This window comes from Poecilia mexicana, unplaced genomic scaffold, assembly GCF_051168715.1.
Source record: "Poecilia mexicana isolate PSO_F unplaced genomic scaffold, ASM5116871v1 scaffold_11, whole genome shotgun sequence".
NCBI lineage: Eukaryota > Metazoa > Chordata > Actinopteri > Cyprinodontiformes > Poeciliidae > Poecilia > Poecilia mexicana.
In genome coordinates this window covers 4,915,337-4,932,155 of record NW_028263380.1, presented here as the reverse complement: position 1 = coordinate 4,932,155, position 16,819 = coordinate 4,915,337, and the positions used below count along the sequence as shown (strand labels likewise).

The window sequence follows — 16,819 nt, the reverse complement described above, 5'->3', positions numbered from 1 at the left end:
GGGACAATGTCACTCCACGTCAACAGGTGGCGCCAAACAAACAGCAGATACAACAACAAAAAAAGGGTCAGATCAAAACATCAATCAACTTTGTTACATTTTCGCCCTGAAGAAGCCATGTTGAAAACATGTATGAGCAGAACCGAGTCACTCAGCAGTAAAAACAGCAGCCATGCCAGTCGAATATGAAGCCCTGTAAACTCTGGTTCATGTTTGAGATCTGATGATGCTAAATTAAAAAGTAGCAGGTGGGTTTAAATGAATGTCTTTAAAGAATGTCAGTGTTGAATGTCAGAGCAAACAGAATATCTAAACTTTTATTATATTATATTTGATCTTCCTTCAGCCATACTCAAATTTGTTTACGTCATACTTTACTCCCATTCCTGAAGGCGCTAACAGCTCCTCTGATATTTAGCTAGTTGCTAACATGCTATGAAATATTTTGTTGTGAATTTTGTATTAGAAGAGGAAACTAGTTAGTCGTTAGGTCAGAGCTCAGTGAAGTTTTCTCCACATGAAAACAATATCGTACCAAGAAGGTTTGACATGCCATAGAGAAGTGGTAACGTGGCTAATCAATGTTAGCATAAATACTCTCAGTGGCATAACAGAATTTGGTGAAACATGAAATAGGCACAAGTTGATTTAGAGGAAATGTGCTGGATATATTATGCATCATGCAGCTGGAGAGGTAAGTGGGGGAATAATTAGCTTAGCTTTGAGTTTTTCAAGGGCTACCACCGCTCAACTGAAAGGCCAGCGTTATATTAACTCTAAAACTGAACAATGTTTGATTAAAATTAGGGACACAGAAAAATAACTTCAGGCTGACTTTTACAGTCTGACAGTAAGTTTATCGTAAATGTAAGAATTCTTTTGCGATTTCAGCAAATCCAAACAGTTTTCAAAAAAAAAAGTTTTTCTTTTATAAAAAAAAGAAAAAAGTTGACTACCTGTAATATACAGATGTTTAAAGCAAACAGAAAATAGCTCTAGTTTATGAAGTAGATGATTTCTAGAAGCATCTGAAAGCTGTATTTTATTCAGGAGCGTCAAAATAAAGAGGGATGAATAAAAACGCGATAGGATTTCCACTTATTCATGTAGAATTTTCCTTCCGCTTATTAATAATGCTCTACGTTTTGTGTGTCAGTCAAATAAAATCCCCAAAAAATGCATCCCAGTTTGCATTTTGTAACACGGTTACAGGTTCAAGGGGTGTAAATATTTTTGGAAACTCTAATTTTTAAAAATGATTATTTTAATAAACACCCTCAGGCACTTATAAACCGTGCTGATTAATGTAATAAAATATAATTTGGTGTATCTGTCGAGATTACATTTTGAAAATGTCACGTTGCAGATTTGTCTGCTTGGTGGCTGGGATGTAATTAACTCAGTCAGAACTTTATGAGAACGCTGCAGTGGACGTGACCTGATTCCTGCACCTACTAAACAACGCCTGTCTTCGCTGCGATATGTTTAAGGGAACAGGAAAAGTGGCATCTTAAAAAAGGGTCAGCATGAGATTCAGTTCTATATAATAAATTTAATTTTTTTAACACCACTTTTTAGATGTAAATTGTATGTCTTTGTTTTACGTGTGCATGATTTATTCCAACCTCGCCTCTAACAAGTAGTTTAGTCGAAGACCAAAATGAAAATGAAGATGTGAAGTGGAAACCAGATATTTACATACACTCTGTATGACATCAAATCAAACCAAATAAAAATGTTTCTGTTTTCTCTGTGCCAGAATTATGAGAGGATTGTTTTAGACAATCATTTTCTTTAAAGCTGTCTCTCCATTCATATTTGGTATAATTTTGTTCTTGAAAGCTTCCCTCTTTTTCCTCCAAATGTCATCAATATGGCCAAACATACAGAAAATTTAAGAAGACCATCGAACGTGTCTCCAAATACGAAGGCCTATGTGGATTTCTGAGTCCATCTGTAGACTCCAATCTGTCTGTTTTACTTTTCTTTTTTTATTTCAGAATCTTTCCGTTTGCATTTGGTGTTGATACACACATTTTGCAGCAAAACACAATCTCTGGTACACATCCATCCATAAGTGTGTATCCAGGTAATTCAAATGGGTTACAATCAGATGACATTATCTAAGGTTTTCTAATACTGTTCAAAGGATATTTCAGCAATTTTAACAGACTTTTCTTGTCAGGGCGCCCCAAACAGCATTAGCTTCTAGATGGTGAACCACTAGAAGCTAATGCTAAAGGAAATGTTGCAAAATAATTAGAGAAGCATCAACTTTTAGAATGTTTATTTCTCACATTTATTCACTATTCTTCATAACAGGGCGTTTCTTCTGTCGGTTTTATCAGAATCTTGTCCATTTCGTGTTTGTTAGCTATGCTAGCTTTGCTAGCTTAAGGAGCAAAGCAGCTTGACAAATTGGACTGGCAGCCAAACAGAAAGATACGCATGGAAACAACATTTCACTAAAATATTTTAACTTATATTTTATGATAACAAAAAACTATTACATTTTATGATTAAAACAAATTATGATTAAAAAAATTATTCAATTCATTTTTATTCCTGTTTCAGTTTTCTGAAGAGCTGCAGGCGCCACCTGGTGGCCCCCACTTTAAAAAACACTCCTCCAAATGACTTAAAACTGGAAAAGTTTGTCTAAAAACTGATGTATGTACATATCTGGTTTCTGCTGTATGTATCTTCAAATAATGCACAGCTGACAAATGAGCAACACCTTCATTTCAGAATAAAAACACCATGTGCGTTTCAGTCCAGGCTCTGAAGAACAGAATGTGATGCTGTGGTGTTAGATTTCCTCTTCACAAGCTTCCCGGCCATCAGTCTTATGTTGCTAAAGGTGTTTCATCTAGGATATTGTGCTGTTTCTGAAAAGTCACAGTAAGATTTGTGCAAAGAAAAGAAAGATTTCTGCTGCTCCTTTGTAAACCTGGCGACCCGCAGATATAATCTGATGCACAGGGACGCCTGCAGTCAAAGCAGTGAAATCTCCCCCTTCTCTTCAGCTTCTCCAGAAAAGTCATTCGACTGTCAGCGTCTAAGTGTTCATTGACGCTCTAATCTCAGCCGCTCTCTGAGCAGCCATGGACTTCCTCCTCTGCGCCGCCGCAGCAGTGGCCTCCGCCATGCCACGGTAGCTGTCCGTCTCCTGCGAGTCCTCGCTGTTCTGCGACTTGGTGCTGTCCTGCGAGTCGGGCTTCTGCCTCAGCGCCCGGTTCTGCTCCTCCTTCAGCTCCACGTAGGAGCGGGAGAAGGTGTGAAAGATGGAGGTGACGGGGAAGGCCATGAGCAGGATGCCGCTCAGGATGCTGCTGAGTGCCACCACCTGGCCCGGGATGCTCCTGGGGACCATGTCGCCGTAGCCGACCGTAGTCATGGAGATGACGGCCCACCAGTAGCTGCCGGGGATGCTGGTGAACTCCTGCTTGGCACCCATCTCGCTCTCGGCGAGGAACACTAGTGGCGAGAAGAGGGCCATGGCCACGCAGAGGAAGAGCAGCAGCAGGCCGAACTCGCGCGTGCACCTCTTCACCGTCAGGCCCAGCGTCTGCAGGCCCAGCGAGTGGCGGGCCAGCCTCATCACGTAGAAGATCCGCAGGGCCCGCAGGACCCGGAGGACCAAGCCCACCTTCTCCAAGTAGTTGTTCCCCGAGCCCGCGGGCTTGTCCCCCACAGACAGAGAGTCCACAATCAGGGTGATGTAGTAGGGGAGGATGGCCACCACGTCGATGACGTTGAGCGGCGTGCGCAGGAACGTGCACTTGCTCTGAGTCTGAATAAAGCGCAACAGGAACTCCAGGGAGAACCAGGCGACGCAGACCGTTTCCAGAACGAAGATGTTGTAGCACCTCTGGGAGCACTCACCCTGCAGGCGGAGAGAGCAAAGGAAGACACACGTTAGGGTTCGACGTAAGGACACAAACCGCTTTGCTAAAGTAGGTGCTAAGCAGAAAAAACGGGCTGGTCCAAGAACAGGTTAATGGTAAATGGGTTGTACTTAAATGGGCACTTTATCAAATCCAGAGGACTCTAAAGCATGTCACTCATTCACGCACACATTCACATGCAGATGGTTGTTAGCTACCATAAATAACATTTCCTAAAGCAGACATTAATCAAAAATGAGAAGTTGTCTTTTTCAAAAGATTACCTCTAAAATAGTTTTTTTTTTTAGCTGAAATAAAGAGAAAATGTCTCTTTGGACTGTAACAGGTCCAGAGCCTTGACATAACATGACTTAATGTTTTAAGTCATGTTATGACTTATTTGCTTCTAAACTCACCAACAAGTGGTACAACAATAAATTCTTTCCATTGCCATCTGTAAAGGTCAAATTTAGAGAATGTGACATATTTCATGTCAGAAGCCAGATTTAAACGCCTCCACAGTTTTCTGCTGATGTTCATGATGCTGTTTGTTCACTAATGTCCTCTAACAACCTATGACGCCTTCACAGTACAGATGGATTTGTACAGACAGCTGTTCTTTACTTATTAAGAAAGTGACTTCTAAAAACAAGTTTATTTAAGGGTAGTGTAGTAAAGAACATGACACATTTTTTTTACTTTCCTTTAGAAAAACCTGACCATGTATATTCCTTTGTGGTCTATCACATAATCCACATCAGATACACTTTACAGTAGCAACATGACAAATGGTGGGGAAAGAACCACAAGGCGTTTCCAAGCTTTTGATCCGATTCTTGAATTCATTCGTAGACAAAGAAGATTAAATGTCGCAACAAAGACGGGGAGCCGGTTCTCTCGCACAACAAAACGTGACGCAGAAGGTGCTGAAAGATTCATGAAATGTAAAGCAAAAGGCTTTGATTGCCAAGTCTTGAAACCCGGCCTGACTCACACATCAAACCCAGGTGATCAAGAGGTGAGAGCTGGGAAAGGTGTAAGATCTGCAGATGTTGGAATTAACTGTCAAAGCAGCGCTTCCCTTTCCCCCCAGCTTAACGCTCTCTCCTCTTTGCGGTTACCGACTCGGCGTTCATGAATATTTGAGTTTATGATCATAAGGGATTTATTGTGCGTTACGTAAAAGTCACATTGCAGATTGAAAGTGAGCATATTTCTTTTGTCTCAATCATTAATCATATTAAAGGCTAAACTCATTGTTTTTCCCTGTCAATATTGATGGACTGGACTAAGATATGTGGAATCCGGTGAGCCGATGAAACTTCCTGTGATTCTGAAACGTACTTAATCTTACAAACAGAGGCAGTTGTGACTCATACAGCTGCTTCTACAACAATTTTAAGCAAATTTGATTAATCCAAGAAGAATTCAAACACAAAACATTTGTGCAAATTCATTGGGGCACCAGCGTGAAATTTGGGCCAATGTTGTTTCCCAATGACGTCTATTGTTTTGATACCTTAGGGGAGAAAACGACCGGAAACAGACGGCAACAAGACGGAAATAAAGCTCAGTTGTTGATTTCTGTCCAGTTTTATTTCTCGGGCTGATACCGATACATATCGGCCGATAGCGATGTTAGTGCCAATATGTCGCGCATCCATAGAGCCTATGATGTGGTGTTAGGGCTTTTTTTTTTAAATATTATGACTTTATTCACATATTAGTTTGACTTTATTCTTGTATGACTTTATGACTTGTATTACTTTATTTTATTTTCGCAATTTCATGACTTCATTCCCATAATTTTTTTTTCTTATATTTTTTAGTAGAATTGTGGCACCTATGAAGGAGTAGGTGCCATAGTTCTTGTTTAAACGACTCAGTTTTTAGGAAACAAGTGTTTTTGTTTCTTTTTTTTAAACTTGAATTGACCTCCTGTTTTGTCTGAGGTCAGTTCCTCTTAGCCACACCAGCAACAACCACAGGCGACTTTAGTGCAAACATTTATTCTCCATAACAGCAATGGTGGCCATTTAAAAAAAATGTCCACCAAAAAAGGGAAGTACAAGATCAAGAAAATCAATGTGATTTCTACGGCTCATGATACGTAGCAAACAAAACCAGTTCATCTAAGTGGCCATTTTAGCTAAAAGAGAAAAAAAAAAGTCCATGACCACCACAGTCGCCATCTTAAACAATCAAAAACTTATTAGTAAATATGATTTCTATGGTTGCAATTATGTATGATGTGACACTAGAAGTAGTCAGCTGTGATAAATATTTGCAACTTTAGTGCAAAAATACATTTTCCTGGACGACCATCTTAAATTTGTCAGTGTTGAATGTTTTTTGTTTCCTTTTTTTCCCCGAAAACAGTAAGTCCCTGAAAGCGTCTGTTCCCATTTCTTTGACTGAAATATTTAATTATCTGCTACACTATATTGGTTTAAACCAACACATCAACACAACTGGTTTGCACAAAACAGCGCATCAACATAAATTCTTGCACATAAACCATTTTCTCATGAACTTGCTCAGTCAGCCTCCTGCACTTTTCAAAAGCACACACTCAGCTCAGCGCATGGCATGTGTTCCTTTTTCTTTTTTTTTGCCCCCGGAGACCTGAAACTTGCAAAACCCATTAAGGAGCATGTAAATGACTGATCGGCAGAACCAGAGCTGCAGTTTTCTCCCGCAGTCACAGCGGTGGCAATAAACTACTTAAGTGACAGTTCACACCAAAAGTAAGACGAGGCAGTAATTGAGTTGAATTTAGAGAAATGAGGGAGTAGCAGCTCTAATAAGACGTGGCACAGGCTAATTTATCAAACGGCGGATATTCCACCTCAACCGAACACGACCAGGTTTCAATATTTGGATGATATTAGCTGGAATCGCTCCGTCTGACTGGAGGAGGTAATTTCACGCCCTCACTTCAGGGAGCGCCGGTAGTCTTAGGAAGACTGCCTAATGTTGCTTCTGACACAAGATGGAGGAAAACACAATAAAATGTGGCACTTTTCATTCGGCCCGGATACATTAGCATCACAGTCCCACTTTTCTTTGAAAACTTAATGGCCTTTCAATCCAAAACTGTCGACTGCAGGCGCAGAAATAACATATTTAATTGAGATCTGCATCGCATTAAGTTTTGGAAATTGAATCGCAGCTGTCACGCGTCGAGCTGAGTGCAGAACAGTGGCACTGAACGCCGGCGACTTTGTGAACGTTTCCTTCTGCTTTTCCTGTCGACATTGTTCAGGTGTCAAACGAAGCAGCCCTGATTACAAGGAGCATCCGTCTTTGTGTTTTCTACACCCGTTAACGGCCTGAAGCCTGTCCCAGCAGGGACAGACCGTCAGTCCATCACAGAGCTAACAGAAAACACAAACCCTTCACTGGAAGGGCAATCGGGAGGAAGCAACCAGGCCAACAGGCAACAAGAGTCCCTGGAAGAAAGTCACTAATGTAGAGATCAGGCAGAGAGGCCCTGGCAGAGATCTGAACCCTCGGCCCACAGCAGACTTTACAGAGAAAGATACAATGCCAAGATGTCAGTAGCTGGTAAAACGAAGAAATGTTAGAAACCTCAAAGGCCGTCCACCGTGTCAGGCATGTGGTTCTGTGGGCGGCAGAAAAATCTCAAAAGAGGGTGAGTCCTTCAAATGTACAATTATATAAAAATACTTATTTTCTCTCACTGGCTGACAAATTTGATCTTCTAAGTGCCAGGAAGAAGAAAGAGAGAAAGATAAGATGATTTAAAAAAAAACTTTTCCTTCAGACTTTGTTTTCAGATCCTCTCCATTAAAAAAAATAACAAAAAATAAATATTTCTAAACACCATTAATCCAAGATGGCTGGCAGCTTCTCCTCTTTCAACTGTCACCAATTTCAATCAATTGTTCAACCTGCTGTCTCCACAGATCCAGTCACATCACATGCAGCTCCAGCCTGTAGCATCAGACTTAGCACCAGCTATTTAAATCTGATGCTAATTCTGGCACTACAGGAGTGTAGTCAATGAAATTCCTCTCCTAACAATATTGACTTTTGTTTCATCGCTTTGGAAATCGGATTAAATGTCACATGATAGGACATGTGCTATGGAAGTGGCACAGATCCGATATTTTTTTTAGGTGAAAATATCAGAATCTGGTCAATCAGACGGCCGTGAAAAAGTTGGATTTGGCTCGCATCTCTGAAAACACATGGAAATTTCAGAGTTTCTAAAGTCAAAAACATGTTGATTTTTGAAACACAGAAATGTTGTAGTTCTTTTCTCGAAAAGTTTTGAGTTTAATTTCAAAATTTCAGATTTTTTTCTTGTAAATCTTTGACTTTTCATACTCAAAAATGTCCCTTTTCTCTGTTTTTTGGTGGAAATTCACATTTTTCTTTTTCTAATTACAATGACCCTGATAGGCCATTGCATGTCAGAGCTGATGTATGGAAGAATAAAAATAAATAAAGTGCAATTCAACACATACAGACAATGAATCAAGGGATATTCATATGCAGAATTCATTTTATGATGTTTTGAAAGCTACATATCCCTTTTTCACCCACTTCATAATTTTTCATGCGTTGCGTTTGTCTCCAATCCCAATAAAACATAGCAACTGTTTTTGTTTTTTCTTTTTGTAATGTGGTAAAAAGAGGAAAAGTCAGGCTTTCTACCTTGCGAAAGTGTGAATACTTTCACAAGTCACTGTATGCTGTCCATCGTTTGCTTCCCTTCACTGCACAGACCAGAAAAAAGAATCGGCGACTACTGCTGCACATGGATGTCCCTGAATAAATGTACACTGTTGAGTCATAAACACGGGTTGCACAGAGGAGTCAAGGTGCAGGCTTTTAAACTTCTGAGCTGGTGATGAAACATCCCCACTGTGGCTGTAAAGGTTGCATGAAAGCTGAAAAACAACTTTAGCAAAACATGGAAATAGTTCTCTCCAGATGTAGACCTTACATTAGAGCTAAAACGTGCAAACCCTGAACCTGGGAAACAGATTTGACGGGAATTCAAGCGACAAACTCTCACGGAGAAAAGTCCACAGATGACATTCCCTCCGAGGCCACAGAGACTGTATTTGGATGCTTGACTGTAAATCAGAAAGGTCCTGCTGTGATCCGTCTCCCGGACACCGTGACACCACGTCACAAACAGTAGAGCTTTTGATCACCCATTAGTCAGCTTTACCACAGACCATCTACTGGCCTAAATCCACACTTAAGTTAAAATTACCAGTCCTGTGCAGCTGCTGGCAGGCTGCAGGCTCGGCTCTCTGGTGTACCAATCTGGGGAAGCTCTGTTACTACGAGGTTAAAAGCAAACGATCTGCTTTATTCGGAGGGAATGTTCTGCCAAATTGGATCAGAAATTTCAAAACAAAGGCAATCTTTGTTCACGTTCCCGCTACTGAGCAACATTTGGACACGTTACAAACTCCAAAAACTCAAGCAATATAAATACACTCTCAAACAAACAAACAAAAAAAAAAGTTAAACACCCAGAAGGAAGAGTATAATTTGGATGTTATTTGGTGAAAACATGCAGTAATTCATGCAAGAGGAGACACAACCAAGCAATCTCAATCAGAACCTCACACAGAAGCACAACGACTTTGGTTTCAGTGCAGCCCATCCTCAGAGAACGGAAACAATCAACATCAGACGTGTCGACAGCTGTCTCTCTTCATCTCACAGGTTTAGTATTGAATTTCGGTCTGGTGGTTGAATGTTTGTTTGCTGAATCATTTCCATGTTTCATGAAATATACAATCAGGCTTTTCAAAAGCAACACTTTTGAATGTTGCTTTTAAATTTTGGGCTTTGTGAGCCCCCAGCAGCACAGATCCACCACCATCCTCAACAGAGTCCTTTGTTATTGGTTCATCCTTTGTGTCACACCAAATCAGAGAAATCTCAGCATCAGTCCCACATAAAACACACAGGGTCTGATCTGCTGTTCACTGATTGAAATTAAACTGAAGGGTGATGAGGGTCGAGCAAAATTATGCAAAGAAAGATTTTGCAGTGCCCTAGTTAAAGTCCGAACCCAAATCGAGTTGAGATGTTGTTGTGTGACCTTAATCAAACGATTCTTGCTTGAAAACTGCAGGGTGGCTGAGTAAATATCACAAAGAAGTGCTCAGATTTTTTATCATTTATTGTGATACGTTTCTTATGTAAGAGTTTTGATTTATTGTTGTCACACAAAAAAAATCCAACAAATGATGTTTAAAACTCCTGTAAAACTTTGTATATTGTCAGGATTTCACTATTTCCTACACTGTTTGTTCAATGAAAGCATGAATGGTTACCAATAAGATTGAAAATATGGTTATCATGGGCAGGTTAGTGACACCAGTCGCACTGGTGTCCTAAAAAATCACATTACAAATAGGAATATTTTTCAAAGGCATTATTTGTGTCTGTGGGGCTGTAATTGCAGTGGCACAGAGTCACAGCCATAAAGTTACCTAAAAATATATGTTATTGTCACATTTATCGTTATCACAACAGTATTGCCAAATATCGTGATACAACTTGAAGTCCATATCGCTCACCTCTACTGTTTTCCTATTCATTTCAAGTCATGTTGTCAATAAGAAACATTCATCAACAACATCACACGCTGGCATATTCTCCAAGTATAGGCAAACATTTGCACCTTTTCTGTACACCGCCTGCAAATGTCGACTAATAAGTCATTTAAATAACATTTCAGTAGCTTCATGTGGCGTTTAAAGCTAAATAATTCAAATTTGAGATCCACCCTCTAACCACATGCTGCCATTTCAGATCCAAAATAATACGAGACTGGCGCCGAAACAAGTCCAAGTTCAGAACGAATTCCCCGGTCTTCACACGCCGAGCAGTATGCTTCACACTTCCTCTGTTACCGGCCGTCCTCCAGGGAATCTGTCTGTTTGTAACACAAACGCAACTCGTAGCCTCCCCGCTTTTCATCCACTCTGACCACAGTATTTGTTTTTTGTTTGTTTTCTGGCTGAGTGCGTTTTTTTTTTTTCCCCACTCCCTCCTGCTGCCTCTATAGTACACACATGTACCACAGAGGATCAAATTAAAAATGCGCAATTATCCATCTGAGCGATGGAGGGACTCTGACCCCGTCACGACGGAAGACAAGCGTGCAAAACAAACAGTCCAGGAAGGGAAACGCCCCTTTCTCCGATTCAACGAGCGGCGAGATGTTTGTGGCTTTGGCACACCCATGCTTTTAATGGATCTTTATGTCTATTCACCCCATTGAGCTTCTCTGATTTTGTGTGTGTGTGCGCGTGTGTGTGTGTTTGCTCAGGCCCTCAGATTGAGTTTTCACTTTCTGCTGCTCTTCCAGGAACTGTCTTAATAAGCTTTTTCATGAATCAAATCTCAGGCCAGAGGGATTTTATGACTGCGCCCAAAAAAAAAAAAAAAACCCCAAAAAAACAACCAAAACATTTTTGGCTGCTTGTTTTGTCTCCTATTATGACAAACAACCAAAGCTCAGAACAACACTGGAGGATTTTGAATGCATGTTCAACACAACATGTACTTTGAGGATGCTTCTTCGTTAATGTTCACTGTTTCTAGCATAAGTTACAACACAAAGAAATGTCTGGTTAAAGTAAAGTAGGGCTACGACTAACAATTATTTCAGTAATCGATTAATCGTGATTGATCACAGTTAATCGTTCAAACCTGCTTTCTGTCCTGTCCTGAGGCATCCCGTTTCTTTATGACTTTGTCTGATGAAGTAACTTAACCCTTGAAAATGGCCAACTGGACCACTGTGCAGAACCGTTCTGAACCAGCTGGATGTTTATTGGGCATCAAAGCCAAACATTCAGCATTCAACTTCTATGCACCACAAATCTGGAACAAACTCCCAGAAAACTGCAAAGCAGCTCAAACTCTGAGTGTCTTTAAATCTTAAAAAAAAACCTGTTTAGAGTGTCTTTTGAAACATAATCATCAGTCTGATGTCTTTGTATTTTTGTGTTTTTATGATGAAAAACATCTTGAAATGAGAATTTCAAGATGAAAGTAGATGAAAGTTGCTATACAAATAAACTTTGATTTTGAACCATAGAACTCATACATCACAAATATAATATATGAAGTTTCTTCCACAAAAACCTTCTCCAGAAACCATCCGGTCTTTTTTGCCTCCTCTGTCCGTTTTAGCTAAGCAGAAGTCCATCCAGCCATGTGGTGTCAGGAGGTTGAGCCTCAGCAGTCTGTAAAATAGTGTCAAAATTTTTTTTAATTTCTTTTTTGTTTATTCTTTTTGCCCCCTTGATTCAAATGTGTCACTAAATTAAGAAAATACTATAATCTAACTGGTACTATTGTGGTTTACAGCAAAAACCAAGAGAAGAACCTTCTAGTTCCTGTTTTCTCTTTCCAACATCTAACTCTGAAACCAGTTTAAATTCAAATTTCCCAGTTTAAAGTCTGATCACAAACTCATTACTGCTGCCGGCGCGTCAGGGAACAAACACTGCATATTTATTCCCTTCATAAGCTGAGCTGTGGATGCTCACGGACCATTTCCAGTCCGGGTGGGATGTGAACAACATGACACGAAGAATGGAATATTTTCATTTGTCTATTTTTAGTTTTGACTGACAACCTGACCAACTGCACTTTCAGTGTGTTCTGGCGAAAGGCCCTGCCACGCTGCACTTGGAAAATGTGTCACCGTGTAACAAGCATCAGCGCTCATTTAATCTGCTACATCTCCCCGACACAGAAGCCATCTGTACACTGTGACAGTCGGTTGTGAGGATACGTTTTTTTTTTAACCTCATCTCTATTCCTCCACAACCTATAAACAACCTTCATGTCGCTGAGTGCACAGTTTGAGATTATTGCTGGTAACCAGGTTGGCTGAAGAGCTGCAGGCAGAAATTGAGAAGCTGGATGATACGAAAGCACCTGCTCACACTGCAGAAACACTACGTCTTACCAAGAGGTTTTGGTTTCTAGTTTCTAGTGCAAATATCTCGAATAGACTTGAAATCAGACAAATCAGACAAACTAACTGACAAGCAACTTTTCAGGACAACATAGGAGCTTGTTTATAGCAATAATTCCTTTAAGTGACAGTAGTATGTGTTTTCCAGGCACATCGTGTCATTTTGTAGCACAATCAAACAACGGTTACCTTCAGTTATTATATAAAAATCTACATGAAATATATATACTGCTCAAAAAAATAAAGGGAACATTTCACTTTAATTTTGTGTGTGGCTCCAAATCCAGGCCTCCATTGGTTAATAAATTTGATTTCCATTGATGATTTTTGTGTGATTTTGTTGTCAGCACATTCAACTTTGTACAGAACAAAGTATTCAATGAGAATATTTCATTCATTCAGATCTAGGATGTTATTTGAGTGTTCCCTTTATTTTTTTGAGCAGTGTATATATCAAATATGACTTAAAAGAAATTTGGCTTTGCAATTTAACACTTTGAAATTGGGTCACTGTCTCTTTAAGAAGCTTCTGCTCGTTCTGAAACTCTGCCTTCAGGAAGTCGTCACAACATGGTTCTTCTATTAACCCTTTAACAACATTTTTAATCAGCGTTGCATTGAGAAGCAGCTCCTATATTGAGCTCAGTTGATTCACAGTTCCACCAGGTGTTTGCTAATTGCAACTGACTAGTCTGGAGGAGCTGGAGGGAGTCAAAGGAGAGAATGAAAGAATTCAAAACAACAGTCCAGGTATGTTATTGACAAACAAATAACATGTTACAAAGATCAAAAAAGTTGATTTTACATGATACTGTCCCTTTAATATTGATGGAAAAGTATTTGTCATAAGTGAATTCATGGAACAGAAGTCCATGGAACAGGATGTTTTAACTTATATGTGGAAAAAGTCTTGTTACTTGGACAGATTATTGTACTTATAAGTACTAAGTAATTATTTGGTTAAAGAAGCTCCTATATTTTGCTGAAAAGTTGTTTGTAAGTTAGTTTTGTCTTATTTCAAGTGTATTCATGATTTCTGCACTAGAAACTAGACCAAAAATACTTGGTAAAATTTTGTGTTTTTGCAATGCTCTCATTGTAATAAGTACATTTACATCTACCAAGCTGTTAACCTACTGTATGTTTAATATTATCTCACACTGACTAAATATTAACGTGTCGTCTGTCATTTCCGCTCTCCCCCCCCCCACAGGGCACCATCTAATATATTTTGGTTAGGCTCAGCTCCTCAATTGTTTTGATTTTCAATTTGTAAAGCAATTACTCAGATTTAACTCGTATCCAATAATAACAGAATTTGAATTACGTTGCCGTAATCTTTTTCAACGTTTTTAAATGTGTCGAACCAAGCCCAGCGACATCACAAGTGAAGTAGTTTTCCATCGCCTGAAACACTGAAAATCATGTCTTAGCTCTGCATCACAAAGCGAAATCTTACTTGATATTTATGAGGGTTGATTCTGTCCTAGAACAACAAATAAAAACTTGATTGAAATTATATTCATTTCCTCTTTACACCCTCAATAATGGCCCACTTTATGTTAGTTTTAAGCTAATTACATCCCCTGTAATATCACCTACTTGGACCTACAGGGTGAATGATATGCACTTTAAGTTTTATCATAATATTTATTAAGATAAGGAGAAAAGTGATGATAGCCACTATGTATTACTTCTTTTTTAGGTAACTGTTTTGTTGTGACAGAATGACAACACAAATCCTGCTCTTGAAAAAAATATTTGTAATATGGTTCTTTAGCTCTACAGTTGCATATAGAAGTGCACACAGTACCTGTATTTAATCATATTTTCAAATTCAATGACATGTATTCATACTTTTATTGAATAAACTGTGAATAAAAACGGTAAAGCCAACAATCCCGACAATGCAGACAGTTTTAAGGGATTTTAAACATCATTAGTTGGAATTTATTGTGACAGTAGTAAATGAAAATTCTTATAATAAATTTATCACGATGTGATAAATGCCCAACTGTGTAGTAAACACTTTATACATTTAAACCAACTTTGTCCCTACTGGGTATTTTGTTCTGTAAAGGAAAAGCTAATTAAGCCCATTAAAGAATAAAATTGGAACATAAAATGTAAATGGTGTATTTACTCTGTGCAGCTAATGCTAGCAGCTAGCAGTACGTCTTTGCACTTGCACACATCAAGCCACTCGTTTTTATTTACATCAGCTTAAGGGTTAGCTAAATGGCTGTCCAACTGCTGCAGTCTGCAGCAATAAGAGGACTGTGTCTGCACACTGCATGCACTTGGACTGTCTGCTGCTGGAACAAACCTAATTTCCTATGAGGGTCATTATGGTTGCATCTAATCTACCCTAACCTGATGGAGGTTGCCAATCAAACGCTCCGCCATCACTGATGGGCTAAAAACACAGAAAATCAAGCAATAAAAAGGTGTCCAGGCTTTACTTTACTGTATTTTGAAAGTTGTGCATCTCTTTTTTTTTTACATACTTTACTTAGATTTTGTAATTAATTACATCTACATAAAATTGAAATATAAGAAAACACCAATTTCAGCAGCTTTAAACACCGATGGTGTTTGGCTGTATTTTCTTACTCTGCCTACACCAATGATCTCAAACTGCATTCCTCAAGATCCAGAGTTCTGCAACTTTTAGATGTGTCAATTGTCCTAAAGGATTGATCAGATAGCAAAACTGCCTCACCAGCAAACAATCAAGCTCTACCAAGCTCTGCTAATAAACTAATAAAAGAGCCAGGTGACGAAGCAGACACGCATCTAAAGCCCCAGAGGGCTGGATTTGGAGACTACTGGTCTACACTGTGCAATGGAAATGAGATTCAACTCCCTTCTGACCAAACTTAAGAATAAATAAAGAGATAAAAATCTTGTTTGGGTTAAAGCTGAATATTTTGCTTTTAACACGTGCCAAACCTTGGAAGCATGAAGTTCCGGGCAAAGAGCCATGTCACATTGTCCACCACATCCAGTTGGTTTACACTGTAATGAAAACACCTTACAGTCAAATTAAGATTTTTAAAAAAGACTTGTTTCATATACACATTGTATTCAAGTTGTATTTCAACTGAGACAATCATGTGAACATCAGGTGAATCAGGGACACAGCTTGGATTATCACACTCTGGAATAATCAGTCAATGGCCAGGCAGCAAAGTGTTTCCTTCATGGGAAACAGCAGATAAGACCACTTTAACAGAAAGTGTTTACAAAAGCAAAAGCTTCTATGGTAACAGCAGAAGCATTTTGACAACACTTAACAAAGTCAATGGCTTTTCTGGCACAAGCGTAGAGAGAGACTGTTCAGCCGGGCATACTTGAAGCTCCGCAGGGAACAGCAATTAAAGAGACGCGCAGCTGGAGCATCCGCATCGCAAAAAGTAACCAAAGGAGAAGATAACTATATTTTTTGCCTTCCTTCTGTTGGGTCCTGTTGCTTCCCAAATTCAAATGACAAATGCTTGGTTGGATGAAGGTATGGACTGTTTTTAGGCTACAAATAATAAAAGATGCTTCCTTACCCAGTTAAGGCAGTCTGCCAAAGCTCCTTGGTGGTGACAGAGTGAGACTCACCAGGCGCAGTGGGTGAAAAGAGGAGCGCCTCCTTGATTAAAATGTTCATTTAAACCAACACGGTCAATAAAACCCATCATGAAAAATACAGGGAGTTTACCTGATCCTAGCATGATTCCTGAACTCAAAGATGCATGCAATGATCTTGCATAACATTATGACCACATGTCTGAGTGTTGGTTCCCCTTTTGCAGCCAAACCAGCAATGACACATCAAGGCATAAATTTCCACTACACCACTGAAAATATGCAGAGGTACCAGATACCAAGACGTTACAGATCCTCTAAGTCAGTGGTGTCCAAATTTTTTGCACCAAGGGCCAAAACCCCA

The 16,819-nt window shown here is 39.5% G+C and overlaps 1 protein-coding gene across 1 annotated transcript; it reads right to left on the bottom strand.

The window, feature by feature from the left end:
• Positions 1 to 1,594: 1,594 nt before the first annotated feature.
• Positions 1,595 to 16,601, bottom strand: LOC148156373 (voltage-gated potassium channel regulatory subunit KCNG2-like). Its single transcript, XM_088009937.1, has 2 exons — positions 16,589 to 16,601; positions 1,595 to 3,981 (listed from the first exon to the last, which is right to left on the bottom strand). Exons 1-2 carry the CDS (start codon positions 16,599 to 16,601, stop codon positions 3,059 to 3,061), a joined length of 936 nt encoding a protein of 311 aa, XP_087866063.1. The 3' UTR covers positions 1,595 to 3,058.
• Positions 16,602 to 16,819: the final 218 nt, after the last annotated feature.